At 49.0% G+C, this 26,128-nt stretch overlaps 1 protein-coding gene across 1 annotated transcript in view; it reads left to right on the top strand.

The window, feature by feature from the left end:
* The window catches only part of LOC118015431 (maestro heat-like repeat family member 5), a 71,703-nt gene that overhangs the window by 1,013 nt on the left and 44,562 nt on the right, over positions 1 to 26,128 (top strand). Inside the window, exons 2-6 of the mRNA XM_035012274.1 lie at positions 9,143 to 9,324; positions 10,778 to 10,923; positions 12,314 to 12,442; positions 16,243 to 16,402; positions 17,960 to 18,012. Of these exons, the coding sequence (XP_034868165.1) occupies positions 9,143 to 9,324; positions 10,778 to 10,923; positions 12,314 to 12,442; positions 16,243 to 16,402; positions 17,960 to 18,012 (670 nt within the window). The remainder of the gene's footprint in view (positions 1 to 9,142; positions 9,325 to 10,777; positions 10,924 to 12,313; positions 12,443 to 16,242; positions 16,403 to 17,959; positions 18,013 to 26,128) is intronic.

The following is a 26,128-nucleotide window of genomic DNA, read 5'->3' as shown; positions in this document are numbered from 1 at the left end:
GGGGCAGGGCAGAGACTGCGGGGCGGGGGGGGGGTAGGGGGGCGGGCAGGGGCAGGCGGGCTCCCTCCCCTGCCACCTCAGACCCCCAGGGCGCCCTCCACGGGGCCGGGCCGGGGCAGGCCCAGCTCTCCAGACTGTCCCCGGGCGGGTCTGGAGCAGGGTTCCCGTTTGTGACGCCCATCGTGGCGGGCTGTTCCAGAAGGAGCAGCTTCGCACCTGCTTTGAACTCGGTTATTTTGGTCCGCACACAGTCGTCTCCGTGTGTGTGTTGTCAGGCCCGTCTCCTCCTCTGCCACATCTTGGATCACTTCGAAGGCGAGAAAACGCTCCCCTCTGCAGCTGTTTGCCTGACTATGCTTCTGCCGTTTTTCTGTATTTAAAAATATATTCAGTTTGGTCGTCACGGGGCTAGGATGCCGTTTTAGGGCGAGATACCGGCCAAGTGCTTGTGGGTGACACTGAGCAGCCTGAGTTCCCTCCTGGGTGCAGAGGGGAGCCGGGCTCCAACCCGTGGTGAGATTCCCACAGAGGTGGCACCAGCCAGCCTCCGTCGGGAAGGCCACACTTTCTGGGAGTGGCAGGGAAGTGGCTGGTTTTTTGAGAGGTGGCAGGAAGGTTCAAGTGTGCACTGAGCCCCGCCGGCCACCGTCCCCAGGATGCAGGCTTCGGACTCAGGCTGGGTCTGAACCAGCCTCATCCCACAGAGGCTGTGTGTCCTGGGACAGGTCACTGAACCTCTCTGTGTCTCTGCACCGCTTGGGGTTGGTGTGTGAGGACAGTATGGAGTGTGACGAGGTAGGGATGGAGGGTCAGAGGAGAGGTGACGAGAGGGGCACCCATCCCTCTCTGTCAGGATGTTGTGTGCAGCAGGGGCGAGCCCCCCCCACCAGAATGCCTTCATCTACACATCACTCACTCGTCCAGCCACCCAGCACCCCCACACCGGGCACCTGTCGGACAGCCTCACCTCAGCAGCATCCCGATGGCCGAGGCTCCCTGACCAGGCTGTCTAGCATGGCCCCGCAGCTTGTCCAAACCCTGTCCCTGCTCGATTTCCCCATCTCACTGTCCCCAGCTGGTGCAGGACAGAATCTGTCCATTGCCTCTGCCCCAGAACACGAGCACTACGAGGGAAGGGGTTTCTTTGTGTGTCGTTCGGACGAAGCCCCAGGGCCTGGAGCAGTGCCTGGCTGCAATAGGTACTCACTGAAGGAATGAAGGCAGGAAGCGACGAGGCTCCCCCGAGCACTGTGGAGGGCTCGGGAATGACGGAGATGGCCAGCCACTCCAGGCCAAGGGCCCCAGCCCGTCTCTGCCCCCACACCTGGTAAACGCTGTCATCCCGACACATGCCCTGGACGTGACAGCTTCCTGAGGACAGTCTGGCTGAGTGCAGAAATGCGACATCTCTGGCCCATCAACCCCAGGAGTGTCCCCTGCTTGGCCACCTGGTCACTGGTTCCCAAAGAGGCAGACAGTGGGGAGGGTCCTCAGTTCCGGCATGGCTATGGGATGGAGTGAGCATGAACACCGTCTGAGAAGGGAGCTGGCGGAGGCAGGACTGCCAGGAACAGCTCCAGGAGGACGGGAGGAGGAGGGTCTCACTGTCTGAGGAAGTCCCCCCAAGGCAGTGCGCCTCAGACTCACCCGCTCACTCGTTTGTTCTATCGACCTTCACTGACAGCCTGCCCAGGACATGTTGGGGACCCAGGGATAGCCAGCACATCCCGAGGGACACTTGGGAAGGAAAAGGGCCAGGGGGTAGTCAGCAGTGACACCAGGGTTCAGGAGAGCCAGGGAGGTCCCTCGGTCAGCCGGGGAGTCGGGGAAAGCACCCCAACCCCAGGATGCTCTTTCCAAGTCAAGAAGGCTGAGGGGTGGGCCTCTGTGCATTGCCCTGAAAGGGACAGGGAGAGAGGAGGAGAAAGGACCCACGCTCTGGGCAGCGGGCCCAGGAGAGCAAAGGCTGACGGGTCAGGTGGACCGGGCTTGGACAGCTGGATCCTGGCGAGGGCGCTGTTGGGGTGAGAGCAGGGGGGCTGTCACAGGCCTTTTCCAGAGATGAGGATGGGCTCACCGTTGCTTTGATACATCACTCTAACATTCATCCCACAAATATTTGCTGAGCACCTGCTTGGTGTGCCAGGCACTGTTGCAGGTGTTGGGGGATACAGCTGGAGATAAGACATAAAGATCCCTGCCCTGGTGGCTACCTTCCAGTGGGGCAGACAGCCAATAAACAGTAGATGTAATAAAGTAAGTTATCTAATGCTACAAGGTTAAAAGTGATAGGGAAGAAGTTGAGAGGGGGAGGGGTAGAGAGGCGGGTGGGGGGCAGGCTGCAATTTTAAATAAGTTCATCTAGGAGGTAATACTTGAGCCAAGACTCGAAGGAGGTGAGAAACTGAGCCAAGCAGCTATCTGGAGGAAGGATGTTCCCCAGACTGAAGGATCAGCCAGTGCAAAGGTCCTGAGGTAGAAATATGCCTGGTGGTTTGAGGAGCAGCAGGAGCTCACTGTGAGTGGGATGGAATAAGCGAGAGAAAGCAGAAGGTGGGGGGGGGGATCATTTCTGTTCTTAGAGATCTTGCTTTCATTTTTATTATGGTATAATTTATGTACGGTAAAATTCTCTCTTTAGTGGATAACTCTGCAAGTTTTGACAAAGTCATACAGTCGTCAATCCACTACCACAAGCAAAAGATATGAAACAGATCTATCTCCCCAGAATCCCCCATGCCCTTTGTAGTCAGCCCTCCCCCAACTTCCCATCCCTGGAAACCTGTTTTCTGTTTCATTGACCTTCTTCAGAAAGCCATCAAGGTGGGATGATACAGTGTGTGGCTTTCAGGGGTTGGCTTCTCTCACGTGGCATGATGAGTTTAAGAACGGTCCATGTTGTGTTTCTCAGTGATTCATTTCTTTTTGTTGCTGCTGAGTACTTCCATGGATGTAATACACAGTTTCCTTATGCATTCACCAAAGGACATATGCATCTCTTCAGTTTGGGGCTATTACAAACAGAGCCATTATAGACATTCGCATACAGATTTTGTGTGAAAGTAAGTTGTTATTTCACCTGAGTACACAGCTAGGGGTGGAGCGGCAGAGTTGGGTGGTGAGTATGTTTGACCTTCTAAGAAAGCACCACGCTTACTTTCTGCACTGGCTGCACTGTTTCACATCCTCACCAGCAATGTGCGAGAGGTCCAGTTACCCCTCAACCTCACCAGCACTTGTTATTTTCAGGTTTTTCCCCAATTTTAGCTATTCTAGCAGACGTGTAGCGATATCCCACTGTGGTTTTCACTTGTTTCCTTTGTGAAGAATGATGTGGAGCACTTGTTATGGGCTTATTTGCCATCTGTTCATCTCCTTTGGGGGAATGTCTATTCAAATCTTCTTTCTGTATTTTGTTAGACCGTTTGTGTTTATGTTTGAGTTTTTCGTTTTGTTTCGTGAGTTATTTATATATTCTGGATACGGATCTTTATCAGATATGTGATTTGCAAATATTTCCTCCAGGTCCACAGCTTATCTGTTCATTTTTTCTAGATGTCTTTCAAGAAGTTCTTAATTTTGATGAAATCCAGCTTAATATTTTTTCTTCTATGGATTGTGCTTTGGGTGTCACATCTAAGAAATCTTTAATCACAAAGATTTTCTCCTACATTTTCTTCGAGAAGTTTAGATTCTAGGTTTTGCTTTTAGGTCTGCGATCTATCTTGATTAATTATTGGATAGAGCATGAAACATAAACTGGGGGACATTTTTGCATGTGTACATCCAGTTATTGCACGCTATTTGTTGGATACATTTTCTTGATAGAATTATTTTGACTTTTATCAAAAATCAGTTGGCTTTGGGGCAGTTGGTTGGCTCAGTGGGTAGAGCATGCAACTCTTGATCTCGTGGTTGTGAGTTCAAGCCCCACATTGGGTGTGGAGCCTACTTTAAAAATTTAAATTAATACAGTTAAGTTTTTTTTTAAGTCAGTTAGCCTTGTACGTGTGAGTCTTTTTCTGGACTTTTTGCATTGAATATTTAGAGATATTTTTACAAAACTGACATCTTAACAATATTGAGTCTTCTGATCCATGAACATGGTATATCTCTCACTTATTAAAGTTTTCTTTATTTCTTTATTTCATTGCTAGTTTATATTTTACAGTTCATAGACCTTGCAATTATTTCTTAGTGTACCTAAATATCTCATGATCTTTAATGCTACTGCATATGGTACCTTTTTATTTTCAAGTCCCAATTGCTTTTTGCTAGTATAGAGAAATATGACTGATTTTTGCATCCTGACTTTATTTTTGCAAATTTGCCAGACACCCTGTTCAGTTCTAGTAGGATTTTTGTAGATTCTTTGGAATTTTCTAATTAGATGATAACATCCTCTGTAAGTAGAGATAGCTTTTTTCTTCCTTTCCAGTCTGCACACTTTTAATTTCTTTTCTTACCTGTTTGTATTGACTGAGCCCTCAGTACCATGTTGAATAGAAGTGGTGAAAACAGACATCCCCTTCCCTCATTCCCAATGATGTGAGGAAAACATTCAGTCTTTCACCATTAATAAGTGTAATATTAGCTATAGGATTTTTGTAGATGTTTTTAATCAGGTTAAGGAAATTCCTTTAATTCTTGTTTTTATTGTGAATATATGTTGAATTTTGTCAAATGCTTTCTCTGTATCTACTGAGATGATTATATTATTTTCTTCATTCATCTACCAATATGGTAATTTACATTGACTGATTTTCGATTGCTCAACCCGCCTTGCATGCCCAGGATAAGACCCACTTGGTCATGGTAGATACACATGTCTGTATATTTTGGATTCGTATGTTAAGAAAGTTTGCAGTGCCTTTCTTTGGTTTTGGTATCAGGGCACTAATGTTCACCTCACTGAATGAGTTAGGAAGTGTTCCCTCTTTAATTTTCTGGAAGAGTTTTATAGTATTGGTATCATTTGTTCCTTAAATGATAGAGTTTAAGAGTAAAGCCACCTGGGCCTAAAGTTTTCTTTGTGGGAAGGTCTTCAACTACAAATTCAATGTTTATAATAGACAACTGGCTATTCTGGTTATGCAGTTATTCTTGATTGAGCTTTGCTATTTTATGACTAAGGAATTCATTTTATCTGGGTTGTCAAATTTATTGGCATCAAGTTGTTCATAATACTCTCTCACTATCATTTTAATGTCAGTAGGATTTTTAATGATGTACCTATTCTCCCTCTTTATATTAATAATTTGTGTCTTCTTTCTTTTTGCCCTAATAAAGCCTGATAGTAGTTTTCAAATGTATGTATCTTTTCAAAAAGCTGGCTTTTGGTTTCATTGATTTTCTCTATTGTTTTTCTGTTTCCACTTCATTGATTTCTGCTCTACTTTTTATTATTTTCCTTCTTTGGGCTTAATTTGCCCCTTTCCCCTAGTTTTTAAGATGGAAACTTAGGTCATTGATTTCAGACCTCTATTCTTTTCTAATACTATAAGTTTTAATGCTATAAATTTCCCTCAAAGCACTGCTTTAGCTGCATCTCATGCATTTTTATATGTTGTGTTTTCATTTTCTTTCAGTTCAAAATACTTTTTACTTTCTCTTTTTAATTTCTTCTTGACCCATGCATTATTTAAAATTGTTATTTAGTTTTCAAAATACTTGGGGATTTCCCATCTATCTTTCTGTCATTGATTTCTAATTTCATTCTATTGTGGTCAAAGAGTATGCTTTGTTTGATCTGAATCCTTTTAAACTTATTGAGACTATTTTATGGCTCAATATGATCTATCTAGGTAGATGTTCCACATGAACTTGAAGAAAATGTGTGTTCTTCTGTTGTTAGATGGAGAGTTTTGTAAATGCTAATTAGATTACATTAGCCAAGAGTATTATCAAGTCTTTTATATCCTTAATGATTATATCTGTCTTCTTGTTCTATCAATTATTGACAGAGGGATGCTGAAATCTTCAACTATGATTCAATTATTCTTCAACTATTTCTCCTTTTGGTTCTTTTTTACTTTATATATTATGAAGTTCTGTTATTAGGTGCATGAACATTTAGAATTGTAAGTCATCTTGACAAATGATCCCTTTATCATTATGAACTGATTCTCTTTATCTCTAGTTATATTATTCACTCAAAAATATACTTTTCCTAATATTAACATAGCCACTTCTGTTTTCTTTAGAATATGGTTAGCATGGTATATCTTTTTTCATCTTTTATTTTTCATTGATTTGTGTCTATTAGATTTCAAGTGTATTTCTTATAGGCAGCATATATTTGGGTCTTGATTTTTTATTCAATTTGACAGTCTCTGCTATTCGATTGAGATAGTTAAATCATTTACATTTAATGTGACTGTTGAAATGATTTTGTTTTAATCTACCGTCTTGCAATTTGTTTTCACTTTTTTTCTTCTCTTCTTTGTTCTATTTTTCCTCTTTGCCTCTATGTCTTTTGTTGGCTTATTAGCTATATATATTTTTAGTTGACTCCCTGATTTTTTAGTGATTGCTTAGGGCTTGTAGTTTACAAATTTACCATATCTCAGCCTACCTTCAAGTGATATTATGCCACTTTACTTATAGTATAAGAATCTTACAATATATTATTTCCATTTCCCTTTCCTGGCCTTTATGGTATTGCTGACATATATTTTACTTCTACATTTGCTATAGGCCCTACAAAGCATTGGTGTTTTTACTTTAAACTTGAAAAATAAGAAAAAATATTTTACATTCACCTACATATTTACCATTTCCACTGTTCTCTGTTCTTTTATGTGTTTCCATATTTCCATCTGGTATTATTCTCCTTCCACCTGACAGACTTCCTCAAACACTTCTTATGGTGCAGGTCTGCTGGTTATGAATTCTTTCAGCTTTAGTGCATATGATAAAGGTTTGGTTATACCGTCAGTTTTTAATTTTTTTTTCTCTGAGTATAGGATTCTAGCTCGCCAGGTGTTTTTTTGTTGTTGTTGTTTTTCTCTTAGTGTTTTAAAATGTTGCTCTATGTCTCCAATGCTTGCATTATTTCTTTTTTTGAAAAGATTTTTTTTTTATTTTTTATTTGACAGAGAGAGAGAGACAGAGAAGGAACACAGCAGGGGCAGAGGGAGAGGGAGAAGCAGGCTCCCCACAGAGCAAGGAGACTGATGTAGGGTTCGATTCCAGGATCCCGAGATCATGACCTGAGCCCAAGGCAGACGCTTAATGACTGAGCCACCCAGGCACCCTGCTTGCATTATTTCTGACTAGAACTATACTCTTGCTCTTATCTTTATACTTTTGCATATAACGTGTCTTTCTTTCTCTGACTTTTCTCTGGCTTTCTTTCTTAAAATTTTCTCTTAGCATTGGCTTTAGGCAATTTTATTTCAATGTCATTTGGTTTAATTTTCTTCATGTTTCTTTCACTTGAGGTTCATTGAGTTTCTTGGATCTGTGGGATTTTTAGTTTTTATTAATTTGGAAACTTCAGATATTATTTCCTCAAATATTGTTTTCTGTCTCCCTTTCTTCTCCTGTGAGGATTTACATTACACACACACTGTTTTGAGGTTGTTCTACAATTCACTGATTGCTCTATTCCGTTTTTTCTGGTCTTTTTTCTATTTGTGTTCCATTTTGGGGTAGTTTCTGCTGTAGTATCTTCAAGTTCACTAACCTTTGCTTCTACTGTGTCTAATCTGCTCTTAAATTTATCCAGTGTATTCTTAATCTCAAACATTGTATTCTTCATCTTGCTTATGTTTTCCATGTCTCTCCTTAGCATGCTTATGTTTTAATCTACCATGCTGAACATGTGGAATATTGTTACAATAACATTTAAAGTCCTTGTCTACTAATTCTACCATTTGTGTCATTTCTGTGTTGCTTTTGATCAATTAATTTTTTTCTCCTACTTAGGGGTCATATTTTCTTGCTGCCATGTGTGCCTGGTAATTTTTTATTCAAAGTGAACAAGACAAAAAACCATCAACAAATTCTATAGGTACATTATTGGTATATTAGAAGGTGGTTCATCTCTTTTAACATTTACCCATTAATTTATTCTACCACATAAGAAATGTATGTCAGATCATGTCACTCAAAAACCTCTGTGGTTCCCCACTGAACTCAGAAAACACTGCAAAGTCCTGAAGAAGATGATACCAGTGCTTCCCTCAAAGATGGAGCAACAAGGACCAGATTCCCCCTCCTTCCTTAAACAACTCAAAAATTGGGGGAATAAATATACAAACCCACTAATATCAGACATTAGATATCCATATATCTTTAGTTATATCCTTAGTGGCTAGAAAGAATACACCATGCTGTGGTCAGTACTTGGGAACTGGGAACTGTGAGTGAACAAGAAATGAGGTCCCAGAGCAAGTAGAGCAGAACCCACTTCTGCCAGGAGGGTCCAAGTGGAAGTTGTGAAACAAACAGCTTGGGCCCTACCCCAAAAATGAAGGATTCCTCCCTTTTTGGCCCCTCTGGCAATGAGCACAGTCTGAGGGAATCCTGTCCGCACATTTGCAAAAGAAAAAGTGAGGGCTGATGTCCTTCCGTGCCCCTGCCACACAGCTCTTCTCAGTGTCTCCATCATGCACACATAATTGTTCTCAAGCACCAGGACGGTTGGGCCTGGGGCACAGATGAGGATGTGGTCCAGTGCACCCATCTTCATGGCTCCTGCTCCCACTTGCTCTGCAGCTCCTGGACCTCTCTCAGAGACCCCCTCAGTGACATCTGGGTAGCCAGGGCACTCTCATGTTTGTCCTGAAAAGACTGGCTGCTCCAAATCAGTGCAAGAGCTGGAGCTGGGGACGCCATACCCTGAGCCCTCAGGTCCTGTCAGTCATGTCTGTGCCACCAGCACTTGCTAGGAGTCAGGCCTCTCCGGGCCCACAGGCAATACTGCCTACTTAACAACATCCTTGAGGCCTCCAGACTCCTTCCCTACTCCCCCCTTGGAATTCAGCCAGACCAATGAACAGAAAGGTGGACACACAGAAGGACATTGCTAAGCCTGATCCTGACCAACATGGCTCTCAGCGTCTACTGGGCTTGCATTCATGGATGCACAAAAAGGTGCCCCGATACACACACACCCTGGACCTCTTTTCCATTTCAGATTCTCCTCCCATGTCTCCAGATCCACAAAGGACCTATCTTGCATGAAGGTACCTCAGGACCCTGCCCGCAGGGACAGACAGGCACACCCCACCACCATCCTGCTCTGCAAGTCACAGAGCAGCCAGGCTGCTCTTGTGCCCAAGGAGCACAAGATGTTCATGGAGGAAGCCTATAATGCAGGTGATCACCAGCCCTGGGACTCTGGCAGGGTGGAGATGGCGTGGTCAGGTTCCAGCAGACCCTATCAGGTGCCTCCACTCAAAAAAGTCCTGGGGAGGAGGACCAGAAGGAATCCACACTGGTGGGATCTTGGGGATGTCAAGGACCTTGTGGACATAGCGAGGCTTTCAGCAGAGCCCTACACACCCTCCTTGGTCTCTTCATGCCTCCTGAGGCACCATCCAAAGCCCAAAAATTCCCTCCCTCCCTCACACTTCACCTTCCACTTTCTTCCCACACCTCTTCCCACCTTAGGACCTCAACCTTGGCCTGGTCCTCTCACAGGAATGCTTATCTCCTCATTCAAAGGATGACTTGCCTTCATCCTTCTAGGCAAAGTTAAATTGCCACCTCCTCTGAGTAGCCAGTCCTAAATGTCCCTCCCTCTTTGTTGGAATGTTTTGCCCCTCCCCTCGCTGTGTGCCCAGGGCCTTTTATACAACTACAGGACAAAAGTCCACTGATAGTGGGTAGGGCTCCCATGGGTTGGAGGCTCCTTCAGAACTGAGCTGGGCCCTGACTCTTCTTTGAGCCCTCACTCACAGACCTATGACGACACAGAGGGAACATCATTGAATGTTGAATGACTAGATAGAAGGTGAAGGGGTGAAGGGAAGAATAGATAGAGGGACAGAGGGATGGATGGCTAATTTGAGTGGATGTGTGATGGATGGATGAATAAACTTATGAATGGATGGGTGGATGGACAAGTAGATAAATTTATGAGCAGATGGGTGACAGATGGATGGATGGATACATTTATTAATGCATGGATTGATGGGTGAATGTAAGGATGGACAGACAGGTGGATGGGTAGATGAATTGATGGACAAATAGACATATGAATGAATGTGTGGGTGGATGGACAGATGGATCGATGGATAGGTAGATGATAGATGATTGGATAAATGGATGCATGAAAAAGTGGTTGAATCAATGAATGGATGGAAATATGCATGGGTATATAAGGGTGTGAAATCTTCATGCATTCCTGCTTCTTTTTTTTAAAAAAAAAGATTTTATTTATTTGACAGAGAGAGACACAGCGAGAGAGGGAACACAAGCAGGGGTAGTGGGAGAGGAAGAAGCAGGCTTCTCCCTGAGCAGGGAGCCAGATGCAGGGCTCGATCCCAGGACCTTGGGATCATGACCTAAGCCAAAGGCAGCAGCTTAACCAACTGAGCCACCCAGTCACCCTGCATTCCTGCTTCTTATCCTATCTCAAACTCCAGGAGGACTGTTTGAACAGTCAGGAGGCCCAGGAATTCCCAATGTGTTCAGTTCTTCAGTCCTCATTTTCAGATCATTGTTTCCCATTCCTGGCCCTACCCCCTTCTCTATCCACTTATTCCTGATGGCACAATGTAACCTTCCCATATCACATCAACCCTCACACTTTTTCCATCTTCTTTAGCTATTTGCTTCAAGATGCTCCGAGACCTGAATAGTTCAGACCCCCTCCACCTGAAGTACATCATCAAGAAGATCAAGAACATGGCTTATGGGGCCCCCAACCTGGTGCTGGAAACCATCCATGACTACTTTGTAGACAACCCTGAGGTGGGAGTTGCTTGGGCCATTGGAGGGACTGCATGGGGAGCAAAGGGGAGGGCCAGACCACAAGTCCAGTTCAAATCCTGGCTCTTTGGTACAACTAAATGATTTGGGGCAAGTTGATCTCCTCGTATGTCCAATAGGCTGAGTGGGGAGGGAGGAAGTTGGACCAACATGTGTGACCACCCTTAGAATAGTCCCATGATATAGATATTATGATCCCCATAGATAAGAAAACAGGCTTAGGAAAGGGAAGTGATCTGCCTAAAGTCACAGAACGATTAAGTGGCAGAGGTGGATGGGTGGGTGGATGGATGGATGGATGGACGGACAGACAGATGGATAGATGGTTGGATGGGTGGATAGTTGGGTGGATGGATGGATGGATGGATGGATGGATGGATGGATGGATGGTTGGATGATGGATGGATAGTTGGATGGGTGGATATATGGGTGGATGGATAGTTGGATGGGTGGATGGATGGATGGATGGATAGTTGAATAGATGGATGGATGGGTGGATAGATGGGTGGATGGGTGGATAGATGGGTGGATGGATGGATGGATGGATGGATGGATGGATGGATGGATGGATGTTTGGATAGGTTGGTAGATGGACAGATGGATAATTAGCAGGAAGATCTGATTAAGTTTTAATGAATGGGTGAATAAATGAATGAATAAATGAATGAATGGGAGCGCCTGGGTGGCTCAGTTGGTTAAGCGCCTGCCTTTGGCTCAGGTCGTGATCCCAGGGTCCTGGGATCAAGCCCTGCATCAGGTTTTCCTCTCAACCAGGGAACCTGCTTCTCTCTCTCCCCCTCTGTGATCTCTCTCACTTTCGCTCACTCTATAAAATCTTTTTTAAAAAATAAATGAATGAACTGACTGTAGAGGCAGAATGCTTTTAAAATCCCATAACAGGGGCGCCTGGGTGGCTCAGTCGTTAAGCATCTGCCTTTGGCTCAGGTCATGATCCCAGGGTCCTGGGATCGAGCCCCGCATCTGGCTCCCTGCTCCGCGAGAAGCCTGCTTCACCCTCTCCCACTCCCCCTGCTTGTGTTCCTGCTCTAGCTGTCTCTCTCTGTCAAATAAATAAAATCTTTAAAAAAAATTTTTAATAATAATAATAATTAAATAAATAAAATCCCATAGCAGTTTCGGAGGATAGAGACGAACTTTGATTCATCTGTCTCTGTAGAACCTAGTTCAAGGACTGCACATAGTGCATGTTCACTAAATGGTTATTGGACAAATGGCCAAGTGCCTCCATTTGTCCTCTCCCTCTCCCTCTGGCCTCCTCAGCCTCCCCACGCCTAGGCTTTCACTGGTGGCCATTCCCCATGTGACCAAACCCAACGTGCCTCTGAACCGCTGCCCACTCTGCCACCCACAGATCTCCTCCCGCCACAGGTTCCGGCTGTTCCACATCCTGGAGGCCGTCATTGAAGCCAGCGACTCCCTGGAGGAGGTCTGGGAGAAGTCGTTCATGCAGCTGGCCCTGGAGAACATGACCAAGTCCACGGTGTGCCTCCCATCCCAGCAAATAGGCCACTTCTGGGAACACAGGCTGCTGCCCCCAGCATCCAAATAATGGTGGGGGTGCCCAGCCCTGTGGTTGACCAAGTGATCTCTGTCCTTTTCATTTTCTTACCACCAGCCCCTTCAGAGGGACAACCTCACGTGCCCATTTTACAGCTGAGAAAGGTGAGATTCAGAGAGCTCATTGCTTATCTGAGTCTACAGGGCCCATAAGTGGAAGCGCCGAATGTCAGCAGTAGTTTAGCGCCCTTTCCTGGAAGTCTCTGCCCTGCCCCCCCCACCACCACCACCTGTTTTACCATTCCCACGGCGGCTGCCCACACCCAGCCTCTGAAGCCCTCCTACGAGTCCCACCCATTCTCCAGGCTTAACTCCGCCTCTGCGGCCGCCTCCTGGATCCCGCCTGCTGGAGACCACACCACTCCTACCCACCCACCTCAGGATGTGGTCCCCGGACCTTCCCCAGGACTGCCAACGGCCTTGGGGACTTCGGCTCCAGGGCCTGGAGGGCTGGTAGCTCTTATTTAGGCAGACTAGCCCAGGGTTGCCCCATGGTGGACGTGACTTGTCATCACAGGGCTGAGCCTTGGCACTCCATGAAGTGGGAATCCATATATATGACCCCCATTTACAGACAGAGGGGCCGAGGCTCTGGCCATCTAAGAGGCTTGCCTGCAGCAGTTAACCAGCTGGTAAATGGCCAATGTGACCAGTCTCCGTGCTCCCCACAAAGAAGTCTGTAGACCCTTCCAGTGTGGATATCAGAGAAAAACAGGAACAAAGTTCATAACCAGTGTATTTGTGTTCTAAAATTCTGTACCTTTTCTTAAATTTAAGTCATCGTGTAAAGCATGCCAGGCATATTTTTAAAATGCAAGGCACCTACAAATAGTCGACAGACCAGTGGTAAGAGAGAGGGGCAGTGGTGACCCAGGCTGTTGAGGGCTACAAGACAAGCAGAGCCCACCAGCGTCTGGGTGGTGGCCTGGTTCAGCCTCCCTGCAGGGGGACAAGAGCCCCTCCGAGGCAGGGCACCTCCTGCTTCCGCACATGCCACCGCCCACCACCAGCTCTCCAGCGTGGGCCGGTGCGAGCACTTCTGTAGGTACCACGAGCTGGTCCAGGACTCACAGGGGAGAACAGGCACGTCATCATCCAGGTCCCAGCCAGCCGAGCGCGTCTGCTGTCATCTTGGTGTCCAAAGCCCAATCTGGGACCCCATAGCCCATCCCAGCTGGGGACGGCGTCTCGGAGACCCCAGGCCTTCCTCTTTTCTGGCTCGCTCTCTTGCTTTGGAGACACACACCCTCTGGCAGCTTCTTGAAAACGTGTGTTTGGGAAGTACAGCTTGAGACCAGGCATTTCTGGAAATCTGTCTGTTCTGGTTCACCCTGGACTTTGTGTTGGAGACCGTGGACAGAAACATCTGAAATGAAGTCAGGACGGTCAGGGTGGTGCCGAGGGCCACCAGGGAGGTGGGTCTCATGCACATCCACGCCTGGATGAGTGTGAACTTCAAGCCGAGCTGACCGCAAACGGCCACATCGTGTTGCGTTTCCCAGAATGAAGCTTATTTCCCTGAACACCGACCTAGCAACCAGCATAGTGACCTATCCTGTGTAGACCTCTTTCTCCTCCCCAACGCCAAGCACATTTCCGTTACCTGCTGAATCTGTGTCTCCCCGATTGGGATCAAAGATCCCAAATAAACTTTTGGTTTGCTTTGCAGCTCAGTACTTTCCCATTCGACAAGATCATTGTCATGTTGGCAATAGCATCCGTGGTCTCCCCGCTGCCCCTGGTGCCGCCATAGAGACTCCAAAGCCATTCTGGACATTAAACCTTTGTCAGCCCGCACCTTCCTGCTGACAGGCATGCAGCATCTTCCCTGAGTCTGTCCCAGCCACCATGCCTTCCCGCCCTGCCTCCTGCAGTCTGGCTGCTTGGGCCCTTTGCTTCTGGAACATTCCTCACTTAATCCACTGATGGTCTCACCTCCTGGGTTTCTCTGCCCAAGGCTTCAGGGACGTCTGACACGCCATTGCGGGCTGCTCGGTGGTCCCCAATATTCTCATCTGGTCTCTCCTCGAGCAGCTCCCCGCCCTCTGTTCTGCTCTCTGAAGACTCTTTGTCTCCCAGACTTCCTATTGCGTTTCCGGCTCTGCTCCTTGTGCCTTCGACTCTCTTGCAATCTTGATTTTGTCCCCAGAATGTTCCTTTTCGCATCATGCTGTTTATAGCTTTTGTGGATGCAATACCTCCTCTTATCTCTCAGGATGTTAAAGACACAGCTTCGCTTGAAGTTTTCATTTCTGTTTGGCCTGTATTTCCTCCAAGGAGCTGTTTTCTGGGTTTTGTCGGGTGTGTGGTGGTGGTTTTCGTCTCCCACACCCGAGGCTTCTCCAGCGTGGCTGCCTGCCCATGGTTAGTGCTGATAGGGAGCTCTGAACACACGGGCAGGTGGTGGGATTCGGGGTCCACTGTAGAGCACCAGTGAGCCCACTGCTGCCCAGCACCTTTGCTGACCTCCATGACTTTTGTCCTGGGCTGCCCAGATTTCCCAGAAAAGACCCTAACACAGTGTCTGGCCAGAGGGAAAGGCCCCCGACAGCGCTGTGGAGGACCTGGCCTCCCACCACAGACCCATGCCTGCCCCCTCCGGAGACCGAGCCTCTGGACTTTGCTGGACCCTGCAGGTGTGCGGAGTGGGCAGAGCCTCGGGCACCTGACTCCCTCTTAAACCGTCGCACCCTCCCCAGTCCCGCTCGCTGCAGAGGTCTGGGAGACGCGCCCTCCGTGAGTCCCCCCAGCAGTGGCAGAGACCCTGCCGCATGGGCTCGTGCTCAGCCCCGTTACCTCTCACTCATCGGCTCTCCAGCTGCCAGAATGTGGATACTATTGTCCTTTTCAAATCATCTCCTAAATGTCGTTGAGTGAGGTGTTGTTTTGAAAGAGCAAAATTGGCTTCAACCCACCACCTTAATGAGAAGCCCTCGTGTGGAAACTTGGAGTAAATTATAAACGACAGAATGACTTCATATGAGGATTCCAACAACATCACAGGGCGTTCAGGGAGGGACTGTAGACCCCCTCGCTTTCAGATGCCCCCAAACACGGGCCGGACCCCTGGCCTCCGCCCGGCGATGACCCTGTGACATCTCCCTCACACCAGCAGCCACAGAAATCACCTGTGGCTCCTACCAAGAACCGGAGAAAAGAGGAACCCGAAACTAGAGCAGGTGTGGCCACACGGGGCCGGGCTCCGCTGTGCCCGCGGCCACCGCTTCACCAGACCGTGGTGGGCGGGCCTCTGCCCCCAGCAGCCGACACCCCACCTCCTCGGGACACAGACGCATAGACTGGGGCTCAGAATTCACGGTGCGAAAGAGGCCGTGACATTGTTCCGAGCCGCCAGGAGCTCAGGCAAAGAGGCGACGTTGACAGGAGCCTTCAGGCCACATCTCCTGAGTGTGGCCCCCGGGGGGCGGGCTTTAAAACGGGACGAGCAGCGGATAGACAGGTGGGCCTGAGCAGCGCAGGAAGCACAGTGGGTTTCCAGAACGGTAGGAGGACCAGGGATGTTGAGAGTCACAGGAAGCTCTAAGGCCTGGGGTGGAGGCCGCACTTCACCTGCCCCGTGTGTACTGGGCTATCTTGGCCTCAGTTTCCTAACCAAAAACTGGGTTGACAACAGCTGCCCTGCCCACCAAGCCCGACGCTGTGTGTGAAATGCCAAAGCTTTGTCCAGGTGCCCACTCTTCCTTCGCGCCTCCCGCCCTCCAGGAGATGGAAGAGGTGTACCAGGACGCGGCCAGCAACGTGCTGCTGGCCATCTGCAGGCACTCGTGGCGGGCGGTGGCCCAGCACCTGGAGACCGAGGTCCTGACGGGCGTCTTCCCGCACCGCAGCCTCCTCTACGTGATGGGCATCCTGACCTCTAACGGTATGTCCTGCCCTAGGGGCCTGAGGCACCCCCAGCCTCGCCGTGGTCACCCTCTGCCCGCCGGCTCTCCAGGGCAGTGGCGGGGCACATCATAGGGAAAGAGGCAGAAGGGGGCTCGGCGAGACTGTTGACCTGGGGGACGAATGCAGAGCCAGGCATCAGGGACACAGCAGTGAAGCATGTCCGTGCCAGGGGCAACGGGCTGTGGTCCGAGCCTCCCCATAGCCCCCCACCCGGGCCACATCAGGACCCCCACGAAAGGAGACCTCTGGCCCGCCCGCTGTGCTGCTGGTCCCCACTGGCCCATGCTCCCGCGGGGAGCATTTCCACAGCGGCCCGGACAGAAGCAGGACAGAGCAAGGAGGCTCTGGAGGTGGCCCGGGATGGGTGTGAGGCCCGCGCACTGCCGCACAGGCCTGTCCCTTGGTCACTGAGGCAGGCGGGCGCTCCTCCTCACTAGCAGACAAGGAAGCCAAGCTCTGAGAAGCAGTGTGAGGGGCCCAGAGCCACCTGGGAGCACGTCACAGGCCTGTGGCATCTACGTCCCAGTGTTTCCACAGCAGCACCGCCCCTGAGCCACGGGAAGGCCACCCTGGACAGTGGGGTCTCCGAGGACCCTGAGGGAGGCGTCTTGCCAGGGAGAGTGTTTAGCTGATGCAAAACAACCAACTCTGGCTGAGCACCTGCCCTGTGCCGGGCTCGCTGCCCTCAGGAGCTCACGGCCTCACGAGGGAAGCAGACGCCAGCTTTCATTCAGGCACCGTTCATTCACAAGTGTGAGCTGAGCACACTGCTGCCCCCAGCAGGTGCTGGGCCACTCCGGTGGCCATCAGGGAGGGCTTCCTGAAGGAGGCAGCCAAGCCTGAGCCATGCCTTGAGGCATGTGTAGGAGTTTGAGGAGGGAATGGTGTGTGTACCCTCAGGGCCTCAGCGGGAGGTTGGGGCGGTGGGAGGAAATGGATGTAGCGGCCAGCCATCTACAGGGGGGCCCAGTCCGGCGGGAGAAGCCTCAGAGGCTGAGCTTGGGAGTTTGGGCTCTGAGGCTGGGAGGAGGCAGGCCCCAGCTTAACTCGGCTTCGTACATCCTGCCCGGGACTGGCAAGCTGGGTAGAGGTCCCTCTGTGCCCAGGTCAGCTCTGAGACCCCCAGGGCCATCCCCAAAGCAGCCCTTCCTCTGAGGTTGAGTTTCTAAAGTTCCATAAAAGCTTTCCGTTCTCACAACACACCCTTCTCCGAGCCTCATTTCCCTACCCTCAAGGGGATTCTAGCACTTTCCAAATGGCCCCCTCCATTCACTGTCAGAGAGCCTGAGGCCCCGAGAGGCAACATGGCCCACCTGAGGTCACACAGGAGGGGCGGCCAGGCCACAGCTGGCAGCCCAGCTATCCAGACCCCGAGCCCAAGCCCAGCTCACTGCCCTCACGAAGCCAAGAAAAACAGAGGCAGGACTCACCCAGACTCAGCTCAGTGCCCAAGGGCTGGCGGAGAAGGAGCCTGAGATCCAGCCCTGGTGTGGACGTCAGACCTGGCCTCCAGCGACACCCTTCTGTCCCACAGAGGCAATCTTCAACCAGGGAGAGAAGGCATGCTGGGAAGAGCAGCTGGCCCAGGTAGGGACGAGCCCAGCCACTGCGGCCTCCTGCGGGGATGATGGGGGCAACGGGGGAGCCGGGCACCTGCTCGCCCTGGGAGGTGGGGGTGGGGGAGGGGAAGGAGAGAGAAGCCCCACGGGTGCAGATGAGCAAACAGGCTTGGAAGGGAAAGGACTCATGGGGCTGGTCCCTGGGGGAGTTGGGAGTTGAATCTTGGTCTCTAGATGCCTGGTGCAGAGCAGGTGTCCAGCCAGACAAGGCCCTTCCTTCCCATGCTGGGTGCTGGATTCACAACCGAGGGGCCAGAGAGCATGCAGAGACCACATCTGAGACCAGGGAGGGAGGAAGCAGGCCGGAGGGGACGGTGCCGCCACAGCCAAGGAGTGGTGTCGTGCAGACCCCCCTCTGACCACGCACCCATGTGAGGGGCTCCTTTGGCTGGGAGAAGAGACATGGGCCCCCTGGCAGACCCAGGTTCGAGTCCAGATTCAACCAACCACAGCTGTATGACCTGGGTGGCCTACTTTGCCTCTCTGTTCCATAGTTTCCTGGTCTGTCCACTGGGGATAAAAATACCTTGCTCAAATGTTTGTTGTGAGGACTACAGGACGTAATCCACACAAAGTGCTTGTCACTGTGCGCGGTACACGAGAGGCCCTTGTTAAATGCTGGTTAATATTTTCAGTTACTAATAATAGTGGCAGCAGGACCGCTGTAACAAGTGGCATCTGGTAGAAATAATACCAGGGCGGCAGAAATACGGGTAATTAATAGAAAAATAAGACAAAAAATCACTAAGGATAGAGAAGTCTTGAACAACATAATTAACCAAATTGATCTAATCGACATTTCTTTCAAATGTAAATAGAACATTCACCAAGACAGGTCATTTGCTGGGCCGTAATCAAGTTTCAGCAAATTTAAAAAGATTGAAATCAAACAGAGTACATTGTCTGACCAGAATGTAAATCAGAGATCAATAGCAAAAATGTATCTGGAAAAACTCCAAATATTTGGAAATTAGACACTACACTTCTAAATAACCCATGGGTCAAAGAAGAAGTCACAAGAGAAAGTAGAAAATACTTTGAACTGAACCATCATGAAAACACAGCTTATGAGAATTTGTGGGGTTCAACAGAAAACAACCTTAGGAGGAAATTTATGTTTTTTAATGCCTATATTAGAAAAGAAAGGTATAGGGGCGCCTGGGTGGCTCAGTTGGTTAAGCGACTGCCTTCGGCTCGGGTCGTGATCCTGGAGTCCCGGAATCGAGCCCCACATCGGGCTCCCTGCTCGGCAGGGAGTCTGCTTCTCCCTCTGCCCTCTTCCCTCTCGTGCTCTCTGTCTCTCATTCTCTCTCTCTCAAATAAATAAATAAAATCTTTTTAAAAAAATAAAAAAATAATAATAATAAAAAAAGAAAGGTATAAAATCTATTATCTAAAAAGCTATCCAAAAAGGTACAAATTAAACCCAAAGTAAGTAAGAAGGAAGGAAATAATAAAACCTAGCGTACAAATCAAAGAAATTTTTTAAAGCGACAAAAAAACAGTGAATAAACCCAACAGTAAGTTATTCAAAAAGTTTGATAAAATGATAAGCTCTTTGACAGCCTGACCAAAAAAATTAAAAACACAAAATGCCCCTCTCAGAACAGAAGGAATATCGCAACACATCTGTTAAGCATGGGACGGTAATAATAAAATATGATTCCAATAAATTAAGCAGTTTAGATTGAATAGACAAAGTCCCTGAAAAACACAAACTACCAAACTATCACAAGAAGAAACAGAAAATCTGAGCAGTCTTGTATCAGAGAAATTTGAATCATAATTATAAACCTTCTCACAAAGAAAACTCCAGGCCCAGATACTTCACAGGTTAATTCCATCACATAGTTAAGGAATAAATACTATCAATTCTCTACGAATTCTCTCAGAAAAATAGGAGAAGGAACATGTCCCAAATCACGTTATGAGGCCAGCACAACCCTGATATCAAAGCCAGACTAAGGCATTATGGAAAACTACAGACCAACACCCTTCATGACCTTAAGTCAAAATTCCTTAATAAAATATCTGCAAAAGGAATCCAGCCAAATACAAAAAAAGATAATACACCATGATGAAGGAGGGTTTACCCCAGGGACATGAGGTCAGTTTAACTTGTGAACAGTAAGTGCCATTCAATATGTTCAGAGAATAAAGTACGGAAATTATCGCCATCTCAATGAGGGGAAAGCATTTGACAACAGGCAACATCTACTTGTGATTCGATGTGTGTTTTCCCACCAAGCGATTCTCCAGTTCTCAGTGGACCCTGACAGGGTGTCATCTCAACTCTGACATGACCTGGAGACGGCATCAGACCCACAGGTGGAGGGCTCCGTCCCACAAGACGCCCCCACTTCAGATGCCAACCGCAAGCCGATCTTGTGACCTATGCTTCTGACCAACCAGCTCCAGACAGGAGGTTCCCACGCCCCCTGCCATGGGTTTGATTCATCTGCCAGAGCAGCTCACAGAACTCAGAGAACATTTCACTCACTGGATCACTGGTTTAATGTAAGAGGATCTAACGCTGGACCAGCCAGCAACGCACAGGGTCCGGTGTGGGGAAGGGCACGGAGCCTCCGTGTCTCTCCAGGTGAGCCATTCTCCCCACATCGGCACCAACATGGAAGCTCCTGGACCCCAGTCCTGTTGCGTGTTTATGGAGTCTTCGTTACTAGGCATGACTGAGGAAATTGTTGGGCATTGGTAATGAGATCAATATGCAGCCCCGCTCTCCTCCCTGGAGGTTGGGGGTGGGACCAAAAGTTCCAACCGTCTAATCATGGTCGGCTCCCCGGCCACCAGCCCCCGTCTTGTGGTTACCTACGTATGGGCTCTCCAAAAGTGACCACATCCGCATAAACTCAGGTGTGGTTACAAGAGGCTTGAATGAAAACAGAAGACACCTTTATCTTTCTTATCACTTAGGAAATCCCAAAGGTTTTAGGGGCTCTGCCAGAAATGGGATGAAAAGCAAATATATATCTCTTGTTATAAATCACAATATCATAATGATAATGGCCCTCAAAGTAGGAGTAGGAGGAAACTGACATCTCTGGAGAACTTATATACCTAAAGATGACCAACTGAGCACATTCCTACTGAAAATCAGAACCACTCCCCGCACTCCTTGTCCACATTACACCGCAGTTCCTAACCAGTGTAAGAAGGTCAGAAAAGGCAGGGAAAGACATACGGCTTGCCGCAGAAAAAGTAAAACTAACTTTCTTTGCAGACAATGTGGTTGCATATACAGAAAACCTTACAGAAGCTTAACAAACACTACAGCTGTTCATTGCAAGTAGAAATTAGCAAGATCTCAAAATATGAGATCAATATGTAGAAGACTACTGAATGTTTAGACTAGCAACAAACAATTGGAAAATAAAGTTTAAAAAAACAGTGACATAGCGACATTAAAAACATAAAAGATGCAAAGACGCATTTAACAAAATATCTGCAAGATGCTCACAAAACAGTGTAGAAAGCAATTAAAGAAAGCCTACACAAGTAGAGATGTGGGATGTTCATGGATAAGAAGACTCAGCAACGGTAAGATGCCACTTCTCCCAAAATCGATTGATAGATTCAGCGTAATGCCTATTAAACTACAAAATTTTCATTTAATGAAAATTTTAAATAAAAATTAAAATTTTACATGGAAATTTCACAGGACCTAGAATAGCCAAAACAATCTTGAAAAAAAAAGGAGAAAGTTGCAAGAATTACAGCACCTGATTGCAAGATCTACCACTGTTTAAAAAAAAATTGGGTAAACGTAAAGCTCAATTGGCTTTATTCAGTGATTTCGTGAATCGGGCTGCATCGCATCTGGTGCCTAGAAGGGGACTGCAAAGGTCTGCTCACGTGGGAGAATTTATAGGTGGCAGAGGCAGGGACCAGGAAGGAGCAGGGTACGTCACCTTTCCTTGGGGGCCGGCAGGGGTCTACCAGGCGTCTACCTCGCCCCTGCTAACCAGGACATCCCAGAGGGACCGCAGGTCACAGGCCTGGGGGAAGCGGACGCTGCAGCCAGGTGAGGTGCTGTGCCTTGTTTTGGTGATATGGACTTAGCACAGGTGGCTCCGTGTGGGGCCTCTTGTGTCTCTCTTTTAACAGTGGCCCCCTTTGGATGAGACTCGCAGCTTAATGAGAGAAGTGGTCAGAAGCCAAGGCATTCGAGCCACCCCCACCATCGCTGTGAGGTTCCCGCCACCTCTGTCCACCCTGTGTGACACTCACAGGTTGTGGGGTGTTTGCTAAATCTCTCTGATAGCCACAGGCCAGGACTTCAAGTTCACAGCCTTCACGTTGGTCGCCATCTCTGTCTTCGTTTCTTTCCTGGTGTTCCAGTCTTGGGGAGGTCGTTGGCTTGGTGAGCACACCAGGGTTGTTGCTGTGATGACTACAAGCAGGGGAATCCCAAGTGGTCAAGGCTCACGTGATCTCCCCGTGCAGCGGGTGCTGCATCCCTGGAGATGGTGGGAGGTACACCCTAAGGGGGAAACACGTATTCCAACAGTTTCTTTGTCACTGGGAGGGCATGGGCCCTGCAGCAGGGAAAGGCTTCAACCCATCCAGAAAACAGCATCCAGTAGCAAGGACGTGTGGATAACCCATGCCACGTGGTGGTGGACAAGGTCCAGCCGCAGGTGCTCAAAGCATCCAGAAGGAGGCCTCCGCGAACAAATTAGTTCCCCTGGGATTATGGACCCAACAGGTCAGAAGCTGATGGTAGACCGTTTTTGAAATTTTGTAGAAGTTCTCCCTCCGATGTGTATTCGTATTTTGAGTCATCTTAAATGCACCGTGGTGGATTAAGGAATGTAAAAAAACCCCAAAATGGGGTTTGCCAGGGAGCCAGGAAGGACCAGGAGGCCCTCTTGGGTTGCCCACGGCCCCAACTGTTCGCCGAGTTTGCAAACCATCATTCGCCCGCCATGGTGTCTTGGGTTCAAAAGCAGACTGCTGCCATGTTTCAGGATGGCAAACATCTGGCAGTGAGGGGTCACTTTTTGCAGACGCAGAATAGATTCAGCCTTTAAAGACGGCGTGGCCGCTGCCTTTCCGCAAGGACAGCCAGCGCTTCCCAAGGCGCAGGCTCAGTCCTTCTAGCGTGAGTCTCAGTTGTGATGACGGCAATTCCAGAAGGGAAGGGAATAGCAGCAAAGAGCTCGTTTACTTGGTGTCCACTTTGATTGGGTTCTCCGAGGACGTAAGGAAACCCATCTGTCTCCGCAACATCCCCCATCATGGACGGCCCTGCAAGCAGAACTGCTGAGAATGTGACTATTACTGGTTCGTCCTTCTGGTCACTGCACGCTGGGACAAGGGCCTGGGAGTCCTGCCCAGTGGGTGGATTTAGCTTGCTCGAGGCTCCCCCTCCCGAGCAGCTCCTACCCAGCAGTCATAGTATCAGCAGCTTGGAAATGTCCTTTTCCCCTTGTACAGCAGGACCCATCAACAAACAAAGTTAGATCAGGATTAGTCACAGGGGCGTCTTGTAAACCAGGACACGGCGTCACAAAACGGGCCATGATGACCTCGCCAGCATAAGGCTCGCCTCAGCAGGTGGAGGTCATAACACGGGGGATGAACAACGCTGCAGTGTGTGAGATGCCGCTTGGGTGGAAAAAGCAGAAGGATCTCACAGGAGGTGAGTCTGCTGCAGAGAAACAGTGAGTCAGTTCAGAGTCACGAAACTCGGGACGCGACGTGCAGTTTGCAAATAAGCCTCATTTCCTAGGATTACATCTACCGAGGCTTCTACTCACTTGGCAGCCCCGGCGGGAGCCGTTGGGCAGCTGGCGTGGGCCCGGGCGCCAGAACCAGGGTGCAAGCTGGAACACGCAGTAGGCCGGGGTTTCCCGCCGCATGTGCATGAGCATCCCCGGGGCTTGACTGTCTGTCTTCTACACAAACGAGGGGAAAGGTTGGAATGGTTAGGTGGGCCTGAGGCAGCTGGTTCCTGCACGGCTGGTTTTAGTCCTACAAAGGCTGCTTGTGCTTACCCCCGCCAAGGAGTGGGTTCGGGGACTTGAATTTTAGTAAGTTCGTAGCATGGCGAAGCCAACGGAAAAAAATTAGGAGCCCATGGTCCACGATAACCAGCCGGTCTCGAAATACACAAAGCTACTGCTTAGTCAGTCGTGGGCCTAGGACATTCTCTGATTAGCTTGATCCTTCCTGGGGCTAGACACCTGGATCCCTTCAGCACATGGGTTATGACCTGGGTGATGAGAAGTACCTGGAGATCATCGTGACTTCTCTTTAGAGATCTGATGCCCCTTTGCAGCTGAGTGTTGCGCAAACACACAGAATCCGTCATGGACATCTCGTCGGGAGCTGAGCACAGCAGGAGGCTGTCCCCATGCTGTAGAGGCTCGGTTTCCCAGGGATCTAGGGTGTTCCACTCTCGGTGGGGCACTCGGGACAAATGAGACCCCTGAGGCATGACCGTCCAGGTATATTGTCGATTGTTCCAAGTCAAGGCAAACAGATATCGGCTGTTGGGGTCCAGGGACAATGGAAGAGACTGAACAAAGCCCACCATTTTTTTTGAGGGGGGGAAGGGCAGAGGGAGAGAGAATCTCAAGCCCAGCACAGAGCCGGAGGTAGGACTCCATCTCACAACCCTGAGATCATGACCTGAGCCAAAATCAAGAGTCAGACGCTCAACCGACTGAGCCACCTGGGCACCCCAAAGTCCACCATTTTGAATAGTGAACCCCTGTGAGTCTGGTGGAACTTGGAACAGAAGGGGGTCTAGGTTTGAAACTTCTGGGAAAGAGAGAACAACTGTCTTGTTAGTGGCTCTCGGTCCTGGACAAATCACCGTCCTGTCCATTAGGTTTTTGGACGGGCAAGATGGCCTGTTCCAGGGCCAGTGCAGGGAACGATCGGCCCCTGGGCGGTCAGGTCTTTCTCCTGTTGGCGTGAGGCCTTGTTTGGCCTCGGGCTTCAGTGGGTGTCGAGGCAATTTGGGAAGAAGTGTAGTTATGTCTATGTGAATCTTTATAGGCTCTTTACTTTTACTCTCCCAGTGTCAGTATTAGAGGTGACCCACAGATTTTCAGGCACCTCAGTAATAAATTGAGGGACTTAATGGTTAGGTGGGCCTGAATTGTTGAAATTCCTCCTCGTCTATGTCAAGGACAGATAGTAAAGAACACAAAAGTTTCGGGTTGGTCAGGAAATTCTAAGGCGAGGTCTCCAATGGAGGCAAAACATATTAGCCCTTTGAATTTAGAAAGGTCTCTACTGAACAGGTTGACGGAGGCCATATCACACAACAAAAAAACGTTTTCCAGGGAAAGGTCCCTGGCTGAGAAAGAAACTCCCTCTGAACTCGATCAGATGCCCTCACTATGGAAACCTTCCTCACTCTGAGGAATTTGCTGTCCTGGGAGAGACTGTAGCTCTGGGATCTACCAGAATTTGTCAAGGCTTCCCACTAATTTCATTTTAGTTTAAGGGGGTTGCTGAGTTCCGAGAACCCCGCAAGCCCCGTCAGCCTGGGAGGCCCGCATGGGTTGGGGTGGGCCCGGGGACATGCGACGTGGTGTGGACCCATGGGGCCTGTGGGGACAGCTCTCCAGCGCCCAGCCAATTACAGCGGAGACAGCAGTCCCGGGAGGGCCAGCTGCTACTCCAGGTCCCTGACCCCGGGGCCGCGGCCGCTGTCAGGCCAACGGCTTGGCGGACTTCTGTTTGCGGCCTTGCTCCCATGACCTTTCAAAGTGCTCAGCTGCTGTCGTGAGTTCAGTCAGAACCGTGGCCTCCCATCCTGTTTTGTGTCTTTTTATCAATCCCCTAATGTTGGGAGATGCTCCACGTACAAATAGGGCAGCTAGAACACGTTGGGTGCCCTCAGTTATTGTCTAAACTGCGGAACACTGGAGGAAGGGACCTTCCAGGCAGACTTTGAAGTTGGCCACAGGCCTGTCCGTTGTCGGCACATTTGAGTAACTGCAATCCCTGCGGCCCGAGAGAGCTCTAGGAACGGCTTGGGAAAGGCCGCTGCTTTTTGTGGCCCCTAAGGGGACCGTGTTGAAGGTTGGGGATCCTCAGGTGACACC

Source organism: Mirounga leonina, unplaced genomic scaffold (assembly GCF_011800145.1).
Source record: "Mirounga leonina isolate KUSES-001 unplaced genomic scaffold, KU_Mleo_1.0 Mir_165, whole genome shotgun sequence".
NCBI classification, from domain to species: Eukaryota; Metazoa; Chordata; class Mammalia; order Carnivora; family Phocidae; genus Mirounga; species Mirounga leonina.
Note: the sequence above shows the minus strand (reverse complement) of the source record. Positions and strands in the feature narration are given on the sequence as shown.